Source organism: Centruroides sculpturatus, unplaced genomic scaffold (assembly GCF_000671375.1).
Source record: "Centruroides sculpturatus isolate CEXI.00-Female unplaced genomic scaffold, Cexi_2.0 scaffold353, whole genome shotgun sequence".
In the NCBI taxonomy this organism is placed as follows: Eukaryota; Metazoa; Arthropoda; class Arachnida; order Scorpiones; family Buthidae; genus Centruroides; species Centruroides sculpturatus.
Window position 1 is genome coordinate 487,536 of NW_019384573.1, and position 15,490 is coordinate 503,025.

The 15,490-nt window shown below is 27.9% G+C and overlaps 1 protein-coding gene across 1 annotated transcript in view; it reads left to right on the forward strand.

Moving 5' to 3' along the window:
• The window catches only part of LOC111624251 (titin-like), a 126,416-nt gene that overhangs the window by 93,349 nt on the left and 17,577 nt on the right, over nt 1-15,490 (forward strand). Inside the window, exons 6-10 of the mRNA XM_023367063.1 lie at nt 6,708-6,998; nt 8,091-8,378; nt 8,539-8,841; nt 9,347-9,487; nt 13,031-13,327. Coding sequence (XP_023222831.1) covers nt 6,708-6,998; nt 8,091-8,378; nt 8,539-8,841; nt 9,347-9,487; nt 13,031-13,327 — 1,320 coding nt within the window. The remainder of the gene's footprint in view (nt 1-6,707; nt 6,999-8,090; nt 8,379-8,538; nt 8,842-9,346; nt 9,488-13,030; nt 13,328-15,490) is intronic.

A 15,490-nucleotide genomic window follows, 5' to 3' on the forward strand; every position in this document is an offset into this window, starting at 1 on the left:
TTGTCGCAGTAGGAGAGAGGGGGGGGGGGGTTGAATACATACTTATTTACTATTGAGTTCTTTAACGAAGTCGTCTATTCTATCCGAAAATGGAAATTTCCATATCAATTCAACGTTCTATCGATTTTTTAAGAGGATTAGTGATCCAATGAATCAATTCAGTGAAGTCTAAAAAAGTCAGACACGCGTTTCTATAATACTTTTATCTACTGTAAAAAGAATAGGAGTAAAACCCTCTCTCAAAATATTATAGTAGAAGAATTTAAAAGGTTATATTAATATATAAATTTATATAAGTTTCGTTATGTTATCACCAATTTATTCGGTAACATTCCATACAAGCATAAACGCACTCATCACCCCCTCATGAAAATAATTGAACAGTAAAACACCCCCAAATTATACTTCGTCGCAGCAAAACGCAATTAAATCAATGCATTAACGATAAATGACGATAAATTAATTGTTATAATGATGATTAAACTTTGAAGAACTGGATATTTTCAGTTGAAATTAGCTTTAAATGTACGGTATCATCTTACACGAATTGGAGAACTTTTCAGAAACTTTCGTTATATTATCGAAGAAAATGATTCTATTCAAACAATTTTAATTGAAGTTTAAAGATTTATTCTAACTGAAGAATTTTTCGAAATGTCTTTAGTAGTAAAAATACTTATTCTTCTAAGAAATGAAGCAGAAATCTGGGTCACGATTTTCGATACATGAAATCAATCAGCTCAAGTAACCAGATGCCTGATTGAATAAATAAAACTTGGAAAAGAAAATGGTTCCACATCTTTCAATTGGTTTGATCCATCTGTTATTCCCAAGAGTCAGATCTTTCTTAGTTGAGCCAATTTTGAAATTTTTCAACTTTCATTTGCAAGAATAAAGAATTCTTTCTTTCTTTCTTTTTTTTTACTTTCATATATTCTTTCGACCGTATTTTGAATCCAATTTTTCAATTATATATTATATATTCGACTTTTTAAATATCATCATCAGCAAAAATAATGGCTTTTTTTATAATTGTGTTCAATTTTCTAACCATTATCGTCATTAAGTACAATTCAAAGTTTTTAATTACGTTCAGCCATAAAAAAAAGCCTCAACTCTGAAGTTAGTTCTTTATAGTAAGCGTGAACAATTTTCCCATCACAAGACTTCTTTACTGATAGAAAGGGGATGAGGAGGAGGAAGAAGTAAAAGAAAACATTTTTTTCCTAATTTTTTTGTGATTTAAATTAAAAACTTTTCGCATACACACCAAGAAACATTCAATAATTACTCTCTAGACACTATATTTTTGAATTAATTACTCTTTGACTAATGTAAAATTAACAGTGAAAAAAATGGAGAAAAATATGATTTTTTTGGTAATTTCAATATCAAAAATATCTTCTTTTATGCTGAATTTTTGTATAAATTTTTTGGTATTTTATTATAATTCATTCATATCAATTTTTTCCCCAGTTTCTTTGTTCATTTAGTACACATCTTCCTTTCAATTTCTTCACTTAAAAATGTGTTGAAAACACTTTTACAGTCAGTAATTTAAATTAAAAAAAAGTACAGTACAAAGAAGCTAAAGGTATTATAAAAAATATATTTTATTTTTTTAGAAAAATGCTTCCATTTAAAGTATAAAAAGATGTAAAATTCTATTTTCAATCTTCAGTTTTCTTTGATGTAAATACAAGAAACACACGTTTTTTTATGTTAGGATTATTGAATTAGTTGAAATCATTTTAATAAAAGGCGTTAAAAGTATTTTTTTATTAATTTTATTTTTTTAAATGTATAAAAAGACTAAGTTATAAAATAGCAAAATTTTATTTTAAAAAAATCGAAAAATATTTTAAGTGTTTTTTTTATATAAATAATAAATTTCAATGTAATTTAATTTATTAATTTTAAACATTTTCATAAACTTTTATTTTGTGTTTTGTTTTTTTTTTAATTTAAAATATTTCTAAATTTTAAAAGTAAATTTATATAATTATTATATTATCTTAATTCTTGATATAATTCAATATTTTTTAAACAGTTTAATAAAGGTGCAGCTACACGGTTTCATTAATGTTGTTAAATATTATTTTCTAATTGAAGAATTAAACCATGAAATGTATTTTTCTGCGATTTTTCTACAGAAAAACACATTAAATAATTGATTACAACGATAATATTTATCTCAAATAAAATATCATAGTATCTTTTAGATAAACGATTCCCACGAAATTCTACAAATATCATGGGAGGAGATGAGGTGTCCCAGACAGAAGATGGGTGGTTACAGTGACGGGTTAAATAAGAAAAAATATTCCCTGTGAGAGATACACGAATGTCCTTTTTTTTCTGCTTGCACTTCGTTTATCCTGGTGTCTTTTTTTTTCTTTATTGTTTTCCCTTCTTTTCCCTATAGGTATCTTAGATCTGGAAGAAGAGAATCGTCCCTCAGGTCTAGAAGTAGAGGATTTCTTCTTCTCCCTTTTGTCTTTTCATAAGATTGTTGCCTTAGAAAGTGTCAGACAAAGTTTGGAAGACATTCGTCTGACTCCTGTTTACAGAAAAAGGGAGTGACGAAATAGAACTGTAAAAAATAAGCTTTACGAATATGGGTTGTTGCAGTAGGAGAGAGAGAGGGGGGGGGGTTGAATACATACTTATTTACTATTGAGTTCTTTAACGAAGTCGTCTATTCTATCCGAAAATGGAAATTTCCATATCAATTCAACGTTCTATCGATTTTTTAAGAGGATTAGTGATCCAATGAATCAATTCAGTGAAGTCTAAAAAAGTCAGACACGCGTTTCTATAATACTTTTATCTACTGTAAAAAGAATAGGAGTAAAACCCTCTCTCAAAATATTATAGTAGAAGAATTTAAAAGGTTATATTAATATATAAATTTATATAAGTTTCGTTATGTTATCACCAATTTATTCGGTAACATTCCATACAAGCATAAACGCACTCATCACCCCCTCATGAAAATAATTGAACAGTAAAACACCCCCAAATTATACTTCGTCGCAGCAAAACGCAATTAAATCAATGCATTAACGATAAATGACGATAAATTAATTGTTATAATGATGATTAAACTTTGAAGAACTGGATATTTTCAGTTGAAATTAGCTTTAAATGTACGGTATCATCTTACACGAATTGGAGAACTTTTCAGAAACTTTCGTTATATTATCGAAGAAAATGATTCTATTCAAACAATTTTAATTGAAGTTTAAAGATTTATTCTAACTGAAGAATTTTTCGAAATGTCTTTAGTAGTAAAAATACTTATTCTTCTAAGAAATGAAGCAGAAATCTGGGTCACGATTTTCGATACATGAAATCAATCAGCTCAAGTAACCAGATGCCTGATTGAATAAATAAAACTTGGAAAAGAAAATGGTTCCACATCTTTCAATTGGTTTGATCCATCTGTTATTCCCAAGAGTCAGATCTTTCTTAGTTGAGCCAATTTTGAAATTTTTCAACTTTCATTTGCAAGAATAAAGAATTCTTTCTTTCTTTCTTTTTTTTTACTTTCATATATTCTTTCGACCGTATTTTGAATCCAATTTTTCAATTATATATTATATATTCGACTTTTTAAATATCATCATCAGCAAAAATAATGGCTTTTTTTATAATTGTGTTCAATTTTCTAACCATTATCGTCATTAAGTACAATTCAAAGTTTTTAATTACGTTCAGCCTTTAATATAATTTTAAAAAGAGGATTATTTTGATGATGGTAATTAAAAAGTTCAACGTAATTGAATTATATTTACTGCTGATGACAATTAAAAACTTTAAGTATCATTATCAGTAAGGGCAATCGAATTTTTAATTAGATTCGGATCTTTAATCATCATCATCATCGAAAATAATCAAGTTTTTCAATTATATCCAGATTATAAAGCATCAGCAGCAGCAAAGCTAATTGCATTTTAAATTATTTTTAACTCATTAAACATCATCATCAACAGCAAAAGTAACAGGATTTCTCGATTGTAATTAACTTTCTAAGCATCATCAGTAAAGGAAATCGAATTTTTCAATTGTATTCAACCTTTAAGCATCATCACCATCAGCGAAAATACTATTTTAATACTTTAATCTTCGATAATTTTACCCATTCTAATCATTATCAATCAGATAAATTTTATTTTTCCACGTTTAAAATACTCTTTCTGATATCAAAATTAAGCAATAATAAATCAACGTTAAATTTGATCAGATATAATCATTCATTTTTAAATAAAATCATTACAGAAAATTTTAAATTAAATCAAATTATCTGAGAAAATGAAATTTAAATCATTAAATTCGTGCAAAATTGAAATTTTGTTGAAGAATTGTAATAATAATACAACTCTTTAAAATTCAATTCATTATCGATTAAAACTCCTTTGAAATTAATTAATATCGAAGAGTAAATCAATTTAATTTTAATTATCTTGCCAATCTTAATTTACTTGAAATTGAATAATTGAAATTAACATTTTATAATGGTTTATTGTACTATATATTTAAACTTTCACGAAATCNAACAGACACGTCCGAAACACGATTAGAAAGGGATTTTATTTTATTTTTTTCTATTTTTAAAAAACGAGAAATTCCGTTTTGAATATAATAGAAGCCTGTGTGAGCAAAAACAATAATTAATTTTTGAAGGAAAAAAAAATTTATAATAATTTGTAAAATAAATTTGCAATAATAATATGCATAAAAACATGCCCTATGGATTGAAAGTTACGTGGAAAGCTATAGAAAATATGAATATATATACTTTATTAATTTCAAGAAAGTAAAGAAAATTTGTATACAAGTTTAAAATTACATAATTTCTATTTTTTCGTAAAAAAAAGTCTTCTTTTTGTTGCATTTTTTTTCGAACGTAAACTATTAAATTGCAAATTAAATATGCATCTTAAACGAAAATTTATGCTTCGTCCAACTGTATAAATTCATTTAAATTGGTTGCGTGTTCTTAGCATATAGATTATCCTTTATCATGATCATTCAAATTGTAAAAGACTGCTGTTTGATTTATTTTCATCGTTTAAATCGTTGCCATTTATAACTGAAGTCTAATTTGTAAAGGATAAGCTTTAATTCTTAGAAAATTATCTTTAGAAAAAATTAGGACCGTTTTGCTTTATTTCCATATTCTATGACGTTTTCTTAAGTAGGAATTCATTTATTGAACCATTTCTCAAGTTCCTAGAGAGCAAATCAAACAGCTTTGTTATAATTATGCTCATTTCGATGTAGATAATTTACAATAATATACGACTCCAATCAAATCCATGCTTGAGTGATTATCATCATATGTATTAGATAATTACATTATCCATGATATAATTATTGGATATTTATCTGAATAAATCACTCTACAAACAATTCAGCTTGTTTACACAAAGAAAAATGATGATTGCAATACGAGGGATCTTCAGAGCAGCTAAAGGAACAAGAGTTTAAAAAAAACATGAAATTTTAACTATAAAGAAAACATCAATACATAAATTTTTACAAAAATAATCATATATTTAGAAAAAAAATTTACATTTAAGTGTGAATGCGTATGTATATGCAGTATCTACATTCGAAGACATGTCTGGTTAGTTACTCAACACATTTAGGAATTAAAAAAAGGGTAGAAAATACGATTTGCAACACACTAGCAGACAGGTAATTAAGTAAATGTGACAGTCTTCTGTAAACTCAGTAATTACACAGTTCAGGGCGGAGAAGATTCTCATTCCCTACCAGAATGGGATAGAATATTAACTGATGCTATTAGAAAAATACCAGATAAGGAGAAACTAGTAGTAATGGCTAGAAACTGGAAAAGCGAACACGAAATATTTTACTAGGAAAATAATCTGGTTCATTTTTAAATTGCTTAAAATTTCCTAGTGAAAAGTCGATATAGATATGACCCCCCAAAAAAGAGAAAAAAAAATCTGACTGATGTTCTCCTCTAATACATATCAGTATATTGGCTAAATTCCTTTTTTTTTCTCTTTTATTCAAATGCTTTTATTCTCGTATTTCTGAGTAAATTTAAGTTGTGAAAGTGTTGCATTACAAAAGGAAAAGTTCTTTTATTTTGCATTATTGATAGATTTAAACTAATCTAACACACACAGACAGACACGCTCCTCGTTCGAAAATGGAGTAACACATTGGATCACGTCTTTGTAGAAGATTTAATCAAGAATTGTCTTTACTATGAACGTTTCTACAGTCACGTTATTCGCTATACAATTAAATTAAAAAAATTTTTTTGCACACCTTTAAGGTATTTTACCTTTTTTTCTCTTCCTTGTAATATGTCTTAGAGATGGAAGAAATGTTAGAAATTCTTTTATTACTTTGAATTCAATATTATATTTGAATGAGTAATTTTATATCATATATATATATATACAACTAAATAACAGGAAGAAGAAGAATAAGGGGAAAAAAATTATATTTTACAGAAACATTCGTTTCAATATGAAAAATATATATTATTTTTCTTTCATAAATATCAAAACCTGAAAAAGTTTTATATACGTATACTTTCTGAAAATTGATATTTATACGAATGGCAATTTCGTCTTCTATACTTTATTATCATAACAAAAAAAGTGATTTTTATCTCTCCTTTCCTTGATCCAATATAATTTCAATTTGGTTTTTTTGTTTAGATTTGCCACAATTGAGATTGCACTTGGGCAGTAACCTAAGGCATTCAAACATCCAAGAAGGTAATGATGTTTATTTCGAATGTAATATAAGAGCTAATCCCTGGGTAACAGAAACTGGTTGGAAGTTTGAAGACAAAGAACTTCACACTAACACATCTTCGGGCGTTATCGTCAGTAATCAGTCTTTAGTGCTTCAGAGGGTCAATAGGTGGAATCGAGGTAAATACACCTGCACGGCCACCAATACTGAAGGTCAGGGAGAAAGCAATAGTGTTTATCTCAGGGTGCAACGTAAGTAAACTATCAATTTGTCATTTATGCATTACTTTTTATCTATTTTTTAAACGTTTTATAAAGTTTACTTTGTAATTAATATATTATTTATTTAAGAGACTACTAATATTATTTATGTCCACTGATTTTTAGTCTTTAAAGACGTATAAATTAATGTATATCTTTTAAATGTAATTAATTTGATGGTTAAGATGCCCATTCCCTTTTGTACATTAATTACTATCGTTATGGAGCCTAAAATTCCTTATTTTATTGGCAAAAGTAACCTTAAATTCGTACTTCGCGCTACCTGAATAGAATTGATAAACATTTGACATTATTCTTAAGGAGAGAACTTTGGTTATTGCGCTACTAAATAACCCCTTAATCTAGTATTATTGCAATAAATAAATTCTAAAATCATCATAATGTACCTAAACAATCCTTAAAACTTTTATTATTCTCGAAAAGAAACCACTAAAATTCATGGCAACTCTCATCCTCTAGAAATCCCTATTTAAACTATTGAATAAATTTACTTCTTTACTTCCTTAAAAGTCCTTAAATTCTTAATCATAGTAATAAATAAATCCTATTTTTTTATCCCAAAATAACAATTAATCTGCTGAAACAAATGTGTTTTTTTTCCTCTTAAACTTATACTGCTACATGAATTTATGTTCTATCGTGGATTAGGATAAAAGTTGACCGCAGTTACGAATAAACGGCATCAGGAATCAGGGGAATAATTCTTTCTAGATGAAGATATATGTTATACAAGTTCTTTATTGAATGATATCGATAGAATTTAAACGATAAACATTTATTTTAGTCTTACTCAAAGGAGTTGTAAGTAACTGCACGTTGGAATTAATCTCTTTGATACCCCGTACACCATTCATAGCCGACATTATTGAGAACCTTACACTAGATTAAGCTTAATAATATCAAAGATAACGTCACGAATGAAGAAAATTTCGGTTACTTTTAAACGTGATGCCATTTTTCTTCTACTGACGTACCCCATTAATGGCTTCTCGTCTCTTAAAGACGAGGTCTTTTTTTTTATAGTAAACAATGGCAACTGTATATGATACCAATACCTTGTAGATACACCCGTGTGCACATCCGGACAGAAAATGCTGTACGGTGCAGCTCGACACGAAATGGTACAAGTAGAATGCGAAGTTGAAGCAGATCCTCAAGAGGTGACGTTCAGTTGGAGGCATAGCAATTCGGGGGATGCTCTAAAGATGATAAACTTCTCCAACCACGGGACCAAAAGTATAGCAACGTACATACCGAGAACAGAAAGAGACTACGGGACCCTCTTCTGCTGGGGAAGAAACAGTGTCGGGACACAGAAAGAACCATGCGTCTACACCGTCATCCCAGCAGGTATATCCCGGGTGCGTTACTTTGCCAGTTGTTATTGTTCTAACTATTTTGGGTAGTATGTTTAAGTAATATATATATATACATATACATATATAACAAAAAAAGAACAATGACACGATGCATTTCTTTTTTGTATTAAACCTACCTATATACGTTTCAGGTCCACCTGCCATATTGAAAAACTGTACCGTCACAAACCAGACCGAAGATTCTATAGACGTGGAATGCGTAGAGGGTTATGACGGTGGACTAGTACAGCACTTTATTATGGAAGTGTACGACATGGCACACAATAAACTTCGCTCGAATGTGACATCGGATAACCCCCTTCTATTCGCAAGAGGTTTGACTGCAGGTACAAAATATACCGTTGTCATTTATTCGGCTAATGTCAAAGGTAGAAGTCCATCAGTTGTGCTGACGACCACTACCCTGTCAGCTCCAACTAGTCTGACACAAAGAGGTAGGTGGAGTTCCACTAAACCGAATCTCATCCATCAAACTCCAGACTTTCAATAATAATGACTCATCTTCATCGGATCGAAAGTTTAATTCGTATAAGTAACTAATGAATATCTAAAATTCACAAATATTTCTTCTAATCTATCTTACGTTAGATTGAAAGTACGATCTATAAATATTAGAAATTCCATTTTTCAATGATAAACTCTTTGATTCTAACAAGATTCCATCTTATCAACTGACAGGTGTTTTTCGTATAATCTCTTCATTTTTTGCGTGCGCAAAAAATGATGAATACCCCACTAAAATATTAATTAAATGGAGTCTGGAGCTGTTTAAACTAATTAAACTATCCGTTTTTTAAAATTTGTAAAATTTTATCTAAGAAACTTCATGCCATTTTTTTTTAAATTGCAATTATTCGATACTACTTTTCTATAATAGAGAAATATCTACACATTGAACACTATCAGAGCTACATTTTATTTTTATCTTTATTATCGCAGATTACGAATGGGAAGTGGATTTAAGACCGATAGTCGCAGGCATTATCACAGTCATGATCATGCTCATCTTGGGTGCATTCATTGCACTTTTAGTTGTGAGAGCCAGAAATGGAAGACACGATCACAAAAGTAAGTTGAATTTCTCACGAAAAACTTAATTTATTTTTAGTTTTTTTTTACTTTATCGTATTTAAAGTGTAAGAAGAGTAAAGGCTTTAATTTTTCGTCATCATTTCTACTTGATTTCCTTATTTTTTTTTTAACGAATGAAATTACACTTTTTGTATCTCTTCTTTACACTTTTATGAAGCTAAACTCAGAAGATAATTAACAAATAATTTAATTAATTAATTAATTTTATCTTTAAAGGAATTTTTTTAAATNTTGTTAAATCTTTGAATAAATATTTGAATTTCTAACATACACTAATTAATTGTGTTTCACTTTTAATATATTCTTCCAACCAAACATTGAACTTATATCTCATTAATTAATGAAATTAGTTTCTTCATCACTACATTTATCGTCGGATTAAAAGCAACATAATAACTAACTTAAGTAAAAAATTTATAAATTATTTTACACGATTTCAACATTAAATTGTTGAAAGAATTCAATTTAATTACGAAAAATGCCATACAAAATAGAAAAACATAATTTAAAGATCCTCTCGTTGATGCTGAATAGTTTCTTAAAGATTTCTTCTATCTAATTCGTGTATTTTTTTAAATTTTTGATGGTTTTTTAAGATATATTCTTCAATATATATATCCTCTTTTACTATATATATTCTTCAACGAATGAAAATATGTTCAATTTTTCTATCTAATTTATGATTCTAATCTCAACAAGACTTCAGCTTTTTTATCGATTGTTAGTTATAAAAAAGTATATTTTCGGATATTTTCAATTCTTTTTATTGGAAACGGATAACAGAACAGAAGTAGATACAAAGATGAAAGTAACCAATTCAGCTTTTTCTAACACTTTGGCATCAACCAAAATCTTCTAGCTGTAAGCGAGTGTGTACCAGTACAATATGCCCATAGTTCTTTACACACTGTCGCTCTTTGCTACGTCAGGTCCACTATACAACTATCCAAAAACACACTTGTCCTGTATTCTAGTTCAAGAATCCATCTCATACAATTGTGTTTCTTTAACCTGTTTTATCCATTCTTGTCATTTTTCTCTTTCTCTTCCTTCTCCTCCTCTTCTTCTTTCTCCTCCATCCTTTACCCTTTGGCTGTTTTCTATTCTCTTTATTTAAATTGTGATCGTATGATTGTTATTTTATTACTGTGAAAGTTTATAGTGAACACAATAACAATTTTCTACTACAGTATTTTATAACCGTTTCATAATCATGAAAAGGTACATAATACATATTGAAACCGCTATATATCGCATTTGCAATATATAAGCAATAAAAATTTTTATTACGACTTTTACATTGAAAAATTATCTTTTATAGCTTCACAATAAAATTTTCTAAACTAGTTTCTTTCGCTATTTATGTAAACGATTATTAAGATTTGCAAGAATGATCAAACGTAATCTCTCTCTCGCTCAAAAAATGATGATGGAGATGGCTCATAGTTAACTTACTGATTATCTTTAAAAAGTAGAAAAATAAAAAAGATATTAAAGTGTAAAATAAAATTAATATGCTTTAATACACATCTAGAAACAATAATTTGTCCATGTTTTTCAACGATAGAATTCCATTCAACGACTTGATTTTCTTGTTGCTTCTCCCTCAATCATTAATCTCAGATCATCGTGACCTAAATCTTTATTGTTGAAAACAAGTTGAACAGAGATTTAATCGCTTCAAAGATCTAAAAAAAATTGCCAGAAAAACATATACTTTTCTATTTATTTTTAACTGAAATTAGCTCGTTTATATCTAAGATCCATGGAAGAATTTCCAGCGTGCAACATCCGCAGAAGCAGCATTTTTCATACAGAAGAGCTTACAAGTAGAAAAAAAAAGCCAGGATAAAATATAGCATTTAAACGTCTCCAAGTGATTATTGTCACCTTAAACTTTAACAAATTCCTCTATAGAAAGCAATATTTTCTTTTCCAAACACAATTTAAACTACTAAAACAAAGAGGGGGGTAAAAAAAGGCAACGAAAACAAAAGAGGATCATTCGTCTCCACCATAAATATACGTCTTTACACAATCGAATTAAACACGAAACTGCAAGATTTAAAGAAAACAGAAACTTGATTTATGGAAGTTAAAGGCGAAGATATCCACCAGTTAATTGACAGTTTGTGGACCTATATGGGAGGAGTTATGGATACCACCGACAGAGACGAACAATAGAAAACGGAGACCAATTAATGTCTTTGAACGGTGTAAAACGAGAAAATATCCTGTACTCCATCAATGGAGGGTGCAGCGGTGGCTGACAACTGCTTTCGTCTTACGATAAATTTGTTTAGATGTTCCTCACTACTTTTCCTCCCTTCACGAGGATTTATTTTTGCTTCTTCTCCTATCGATTTTGTGGTCTTTGCCACTCGCTGATTTCCCTATCGTGTCAAATTCATCACTGTCCCTCCTATAACTTTCATTTTAATTATTATGGTTACTGCTTCTACTTACTATATTGCATCCTAAATGTACACTAACGACGCTTCAATGACGCTTGAACTAAAATTTTTTTATGGCAACTAAAGAATTATATTTTAGAATTTTAATGTTTAGTTCACACATTTTCCTAATAACCGTTAAGAGTTCTTTGAACTTTTAATTATTTTTATGCCATTGAACACACTTAAAATTAATTATCATTACGTCTTTTCTAAACTTTAAAACGTCTACAAATTAAATCTGCGTAAATTTAGAGAGTAAAGCATTATTTTGGAGAGAATTGTTTATATTTTAATAATTTATAATTTAAAAAGGCATTTATATATATATATAGATTAAAAAGTATTTTGCTGTTTTTGTTAAGGAATTAATTATGAAATTTCCTTTTTTTACGTGTATTTCTAAAAAAGAACATTGACATTTTGAAGTGCTTGATCGATAAATTAATTTCATTTTCTGAATATTATTTCATACTACACATTTAAAAAAAATATCTGAATGTTATCTAATTAAAGATTTAATATTATTTAATACGAAATTTGGAATTTTTCCCCCTTACTGCCTAGTATAACTGCAATCGAAGATAAGCTTGAAGCTAATGTGATTTTTAAACATTACTGATTAATAAAAATAATAACTGACTTAATTCATTTTAAACAAATTAATAATACTTAATTTTAACATCATTATCATCATTTAAACCCCCTTTTTCCGTTAAAAACGTTAGAGTAATTTACGAGTTTTATCCTTTGTTTAAAACTCCAATAGCTTTCATCTTCCATTAGTTCATCCATTAGGCTACTACTTTATTTCGTTGCCTTTTCCTCCATTTTTTTTTTATTTTATAAGAAAACTATCTTTTATAAGGTTTCTTTATCAATAATGTGTCCAATTTTCTTTTATCCCCACTCTTACACTTCTCTAACTTCAGTAACTACAATACTATCATCTCTTGAAGATCTTGTACAGGAATCCAAGCATTCCAACTGGAACTTCCAGATCAATTTTTTATATTTTATACCATCCCTTTTTATTTATAACTCAATTAAAAATATATATAATCGATATCGATTCCAGATCCACCATTAGATGTTAAGATTGAAGAACGAGGTCAATCTCTTTCTGCCCAACGTCAAGCAGAGTTCCATTGCAAGTCAACAGGCTCTCGACCGCCAGCTGTAATCAGTTGGTACAAAGGAACCACGGAAATGACAGAAACAAAAAGCAGTGTCATGCCAGAATTGAATACAACAGTGAGTGTGATGTCATTTGTACCCACCATAGCTGACACGGGCAAAAAATTAGTGTGCAAAGCGGACAATCCATTGATAGAACACAGCAGTATAGAGGATACAATCAAACTCGACGTTCAATGTAAGTTGATAATTTATAAGGAAAAATTGCTTTTTATTTTACTTATATAATATAAAATAAATCTTTAAACTATATTTTAACTTTTTGACTATAAATCTGATAGTAAATTTCTTTCAAATTTTCCGTATTTTAACTTGAAATTTGATAAATTAAACGTATCCTTTTGTAAAAATGTTCGATATTAACAGGAAAAGGAACATATTTCAAATGACAAAAATGCATTTTTTTTATTTATAAAAATATTCTATTTACCTTTTTAAAACGTATTTATCAATAATTTAAACCGATATAACGTTGTCCTTTTGCTAAAAACACCTCGATATATCGGTTTGAAAGTATATATATAATTTCTCCCGCGTGTTTTTTTTTATTGGAAAAAAAAACTAATAAAATTTATTACATTTTTATGAAAAATAAAAGAATAATGAAATGTTGGAAAATATATTAAATTATTTTAAAAAAATTTCATGCTCATGATTCTAATAAGATTATCCACGTAAGAAGTGGAAACAAAGAAGATTCTATTCCTCTTCAGTAAATTGAAAAATTTCTTTATATATATATATATATATATTCCTCAAATTAACAATTTCATAATAGCACTGCGTCCGTTCTGTATTTGTGAAGTGCGTTAAAACACTTCATACTAAATGCACATATAAATTATAAATTATTAGATTTATTTATTTATCTATATAAATCACAGAAAATGAACAGTTAAAAATTTATTACGATGTATGAGCCTATATATACTGTATATATACCACGTATATATACATTATAAATTTTTTGACTGTTCATTTCCTGTGATTTGTGATATTTATTTTTCATCTTTCGCTACAGAATTCCGTTTTAACATGTTTTNAAAGCAAGCAATAAATAAATTACCTTATTTTATATACAAGTGCTCAAATATAGCAAACACGAGCAATTAAATTGTATAGAAACAATGTAAATTAGATTAATATGTGGAATATTTGTAACAATTTAAAGATATTACTTTGTTTTCGACCAAAAAAAGTACTTTTTCTTGTAAAAAAAACAAGCTCCTCCTCCTCCTCAAACCAAATGAAATTGGTCAAATTGTGCATGTCTTTTAAAAGTGTAAATGGTCAAGTATAGAAGATGCAAACAATTTACTTAAATTATAAAAAATAAAATAAGCAGATTAATAAGAAATGAAATATTTGTAAGAATTTTAGAATATTAGTTTACTTTTTACAAGAAAAGAAATTCTTTTTCTGCTATAAAACACTGTTTTTTTTTCCTCGAAATCTAAACGAAATTGTAGTATCTTGAATACAAATTATGGTATATTTCCAAAGTGTAAGGTTTACCATATTTCCTCCCCTCTGCATTCAGTTTTGATGCACGTCTATGATAAATGATTCCCATCTATTCAATTTTTCTTTATTATTTTCTATATATACATTTTTTAATATTTTTTTATTCTAATATTTTCTTTTCTTCTTTCGGACTCAACAAGAATTTTGTTTGTCACTCCAAACAGAAATTTTCTAAAGTTTTTATTGACTAATTCTATATCAGAAATGTAACTAAACGTTATCCAATATCTTTTTTTTAAAAAAGAAAAAGTCAAAAAAAGTAAAGATTAAATGGCAAAAGTCAAAAATTTTTTGATGTAATTTAATATTTATTTATTTTATTTTTTCTTCTATTATTTGATTTTTCAATTTATTTTTTGTGTTTTTTTCCTTTTGTATTTTTTTAAAAGAAATACAAAATTTAAGCTGGATTCTATTATATAAAATTAACATCGTAGAATTGCAAAAAAAAATTAAATTTCTTTGAAATCATTGTTTCTAAATGGATAAATAACTTAATAATAATAGTTTATTTATTTATTTTTTATTTTATTTTTTGGGGAAGTTTAAGTTAAAATTTATATTTTTTTTATATATATTATAAATTCTGACCACAAAATTTTCATTTACTTTTCAAAGGACAAATGTTCAGAATTTAAAATATATCCTAAAGGAAAAGTGCCAAGAAATTCTTCAAAAAAATAATAAAAAAAAGCCTCAACTCTGAAGTTAGTTCTTTATAGTAAGCGTGAACAATTTTCCCATCACAAGACTTCTTTACTGATAGAAAGGGGATGAGGAGGAGGAAGAAGAAGTAGAAGTAAAAGAAAACATTTTT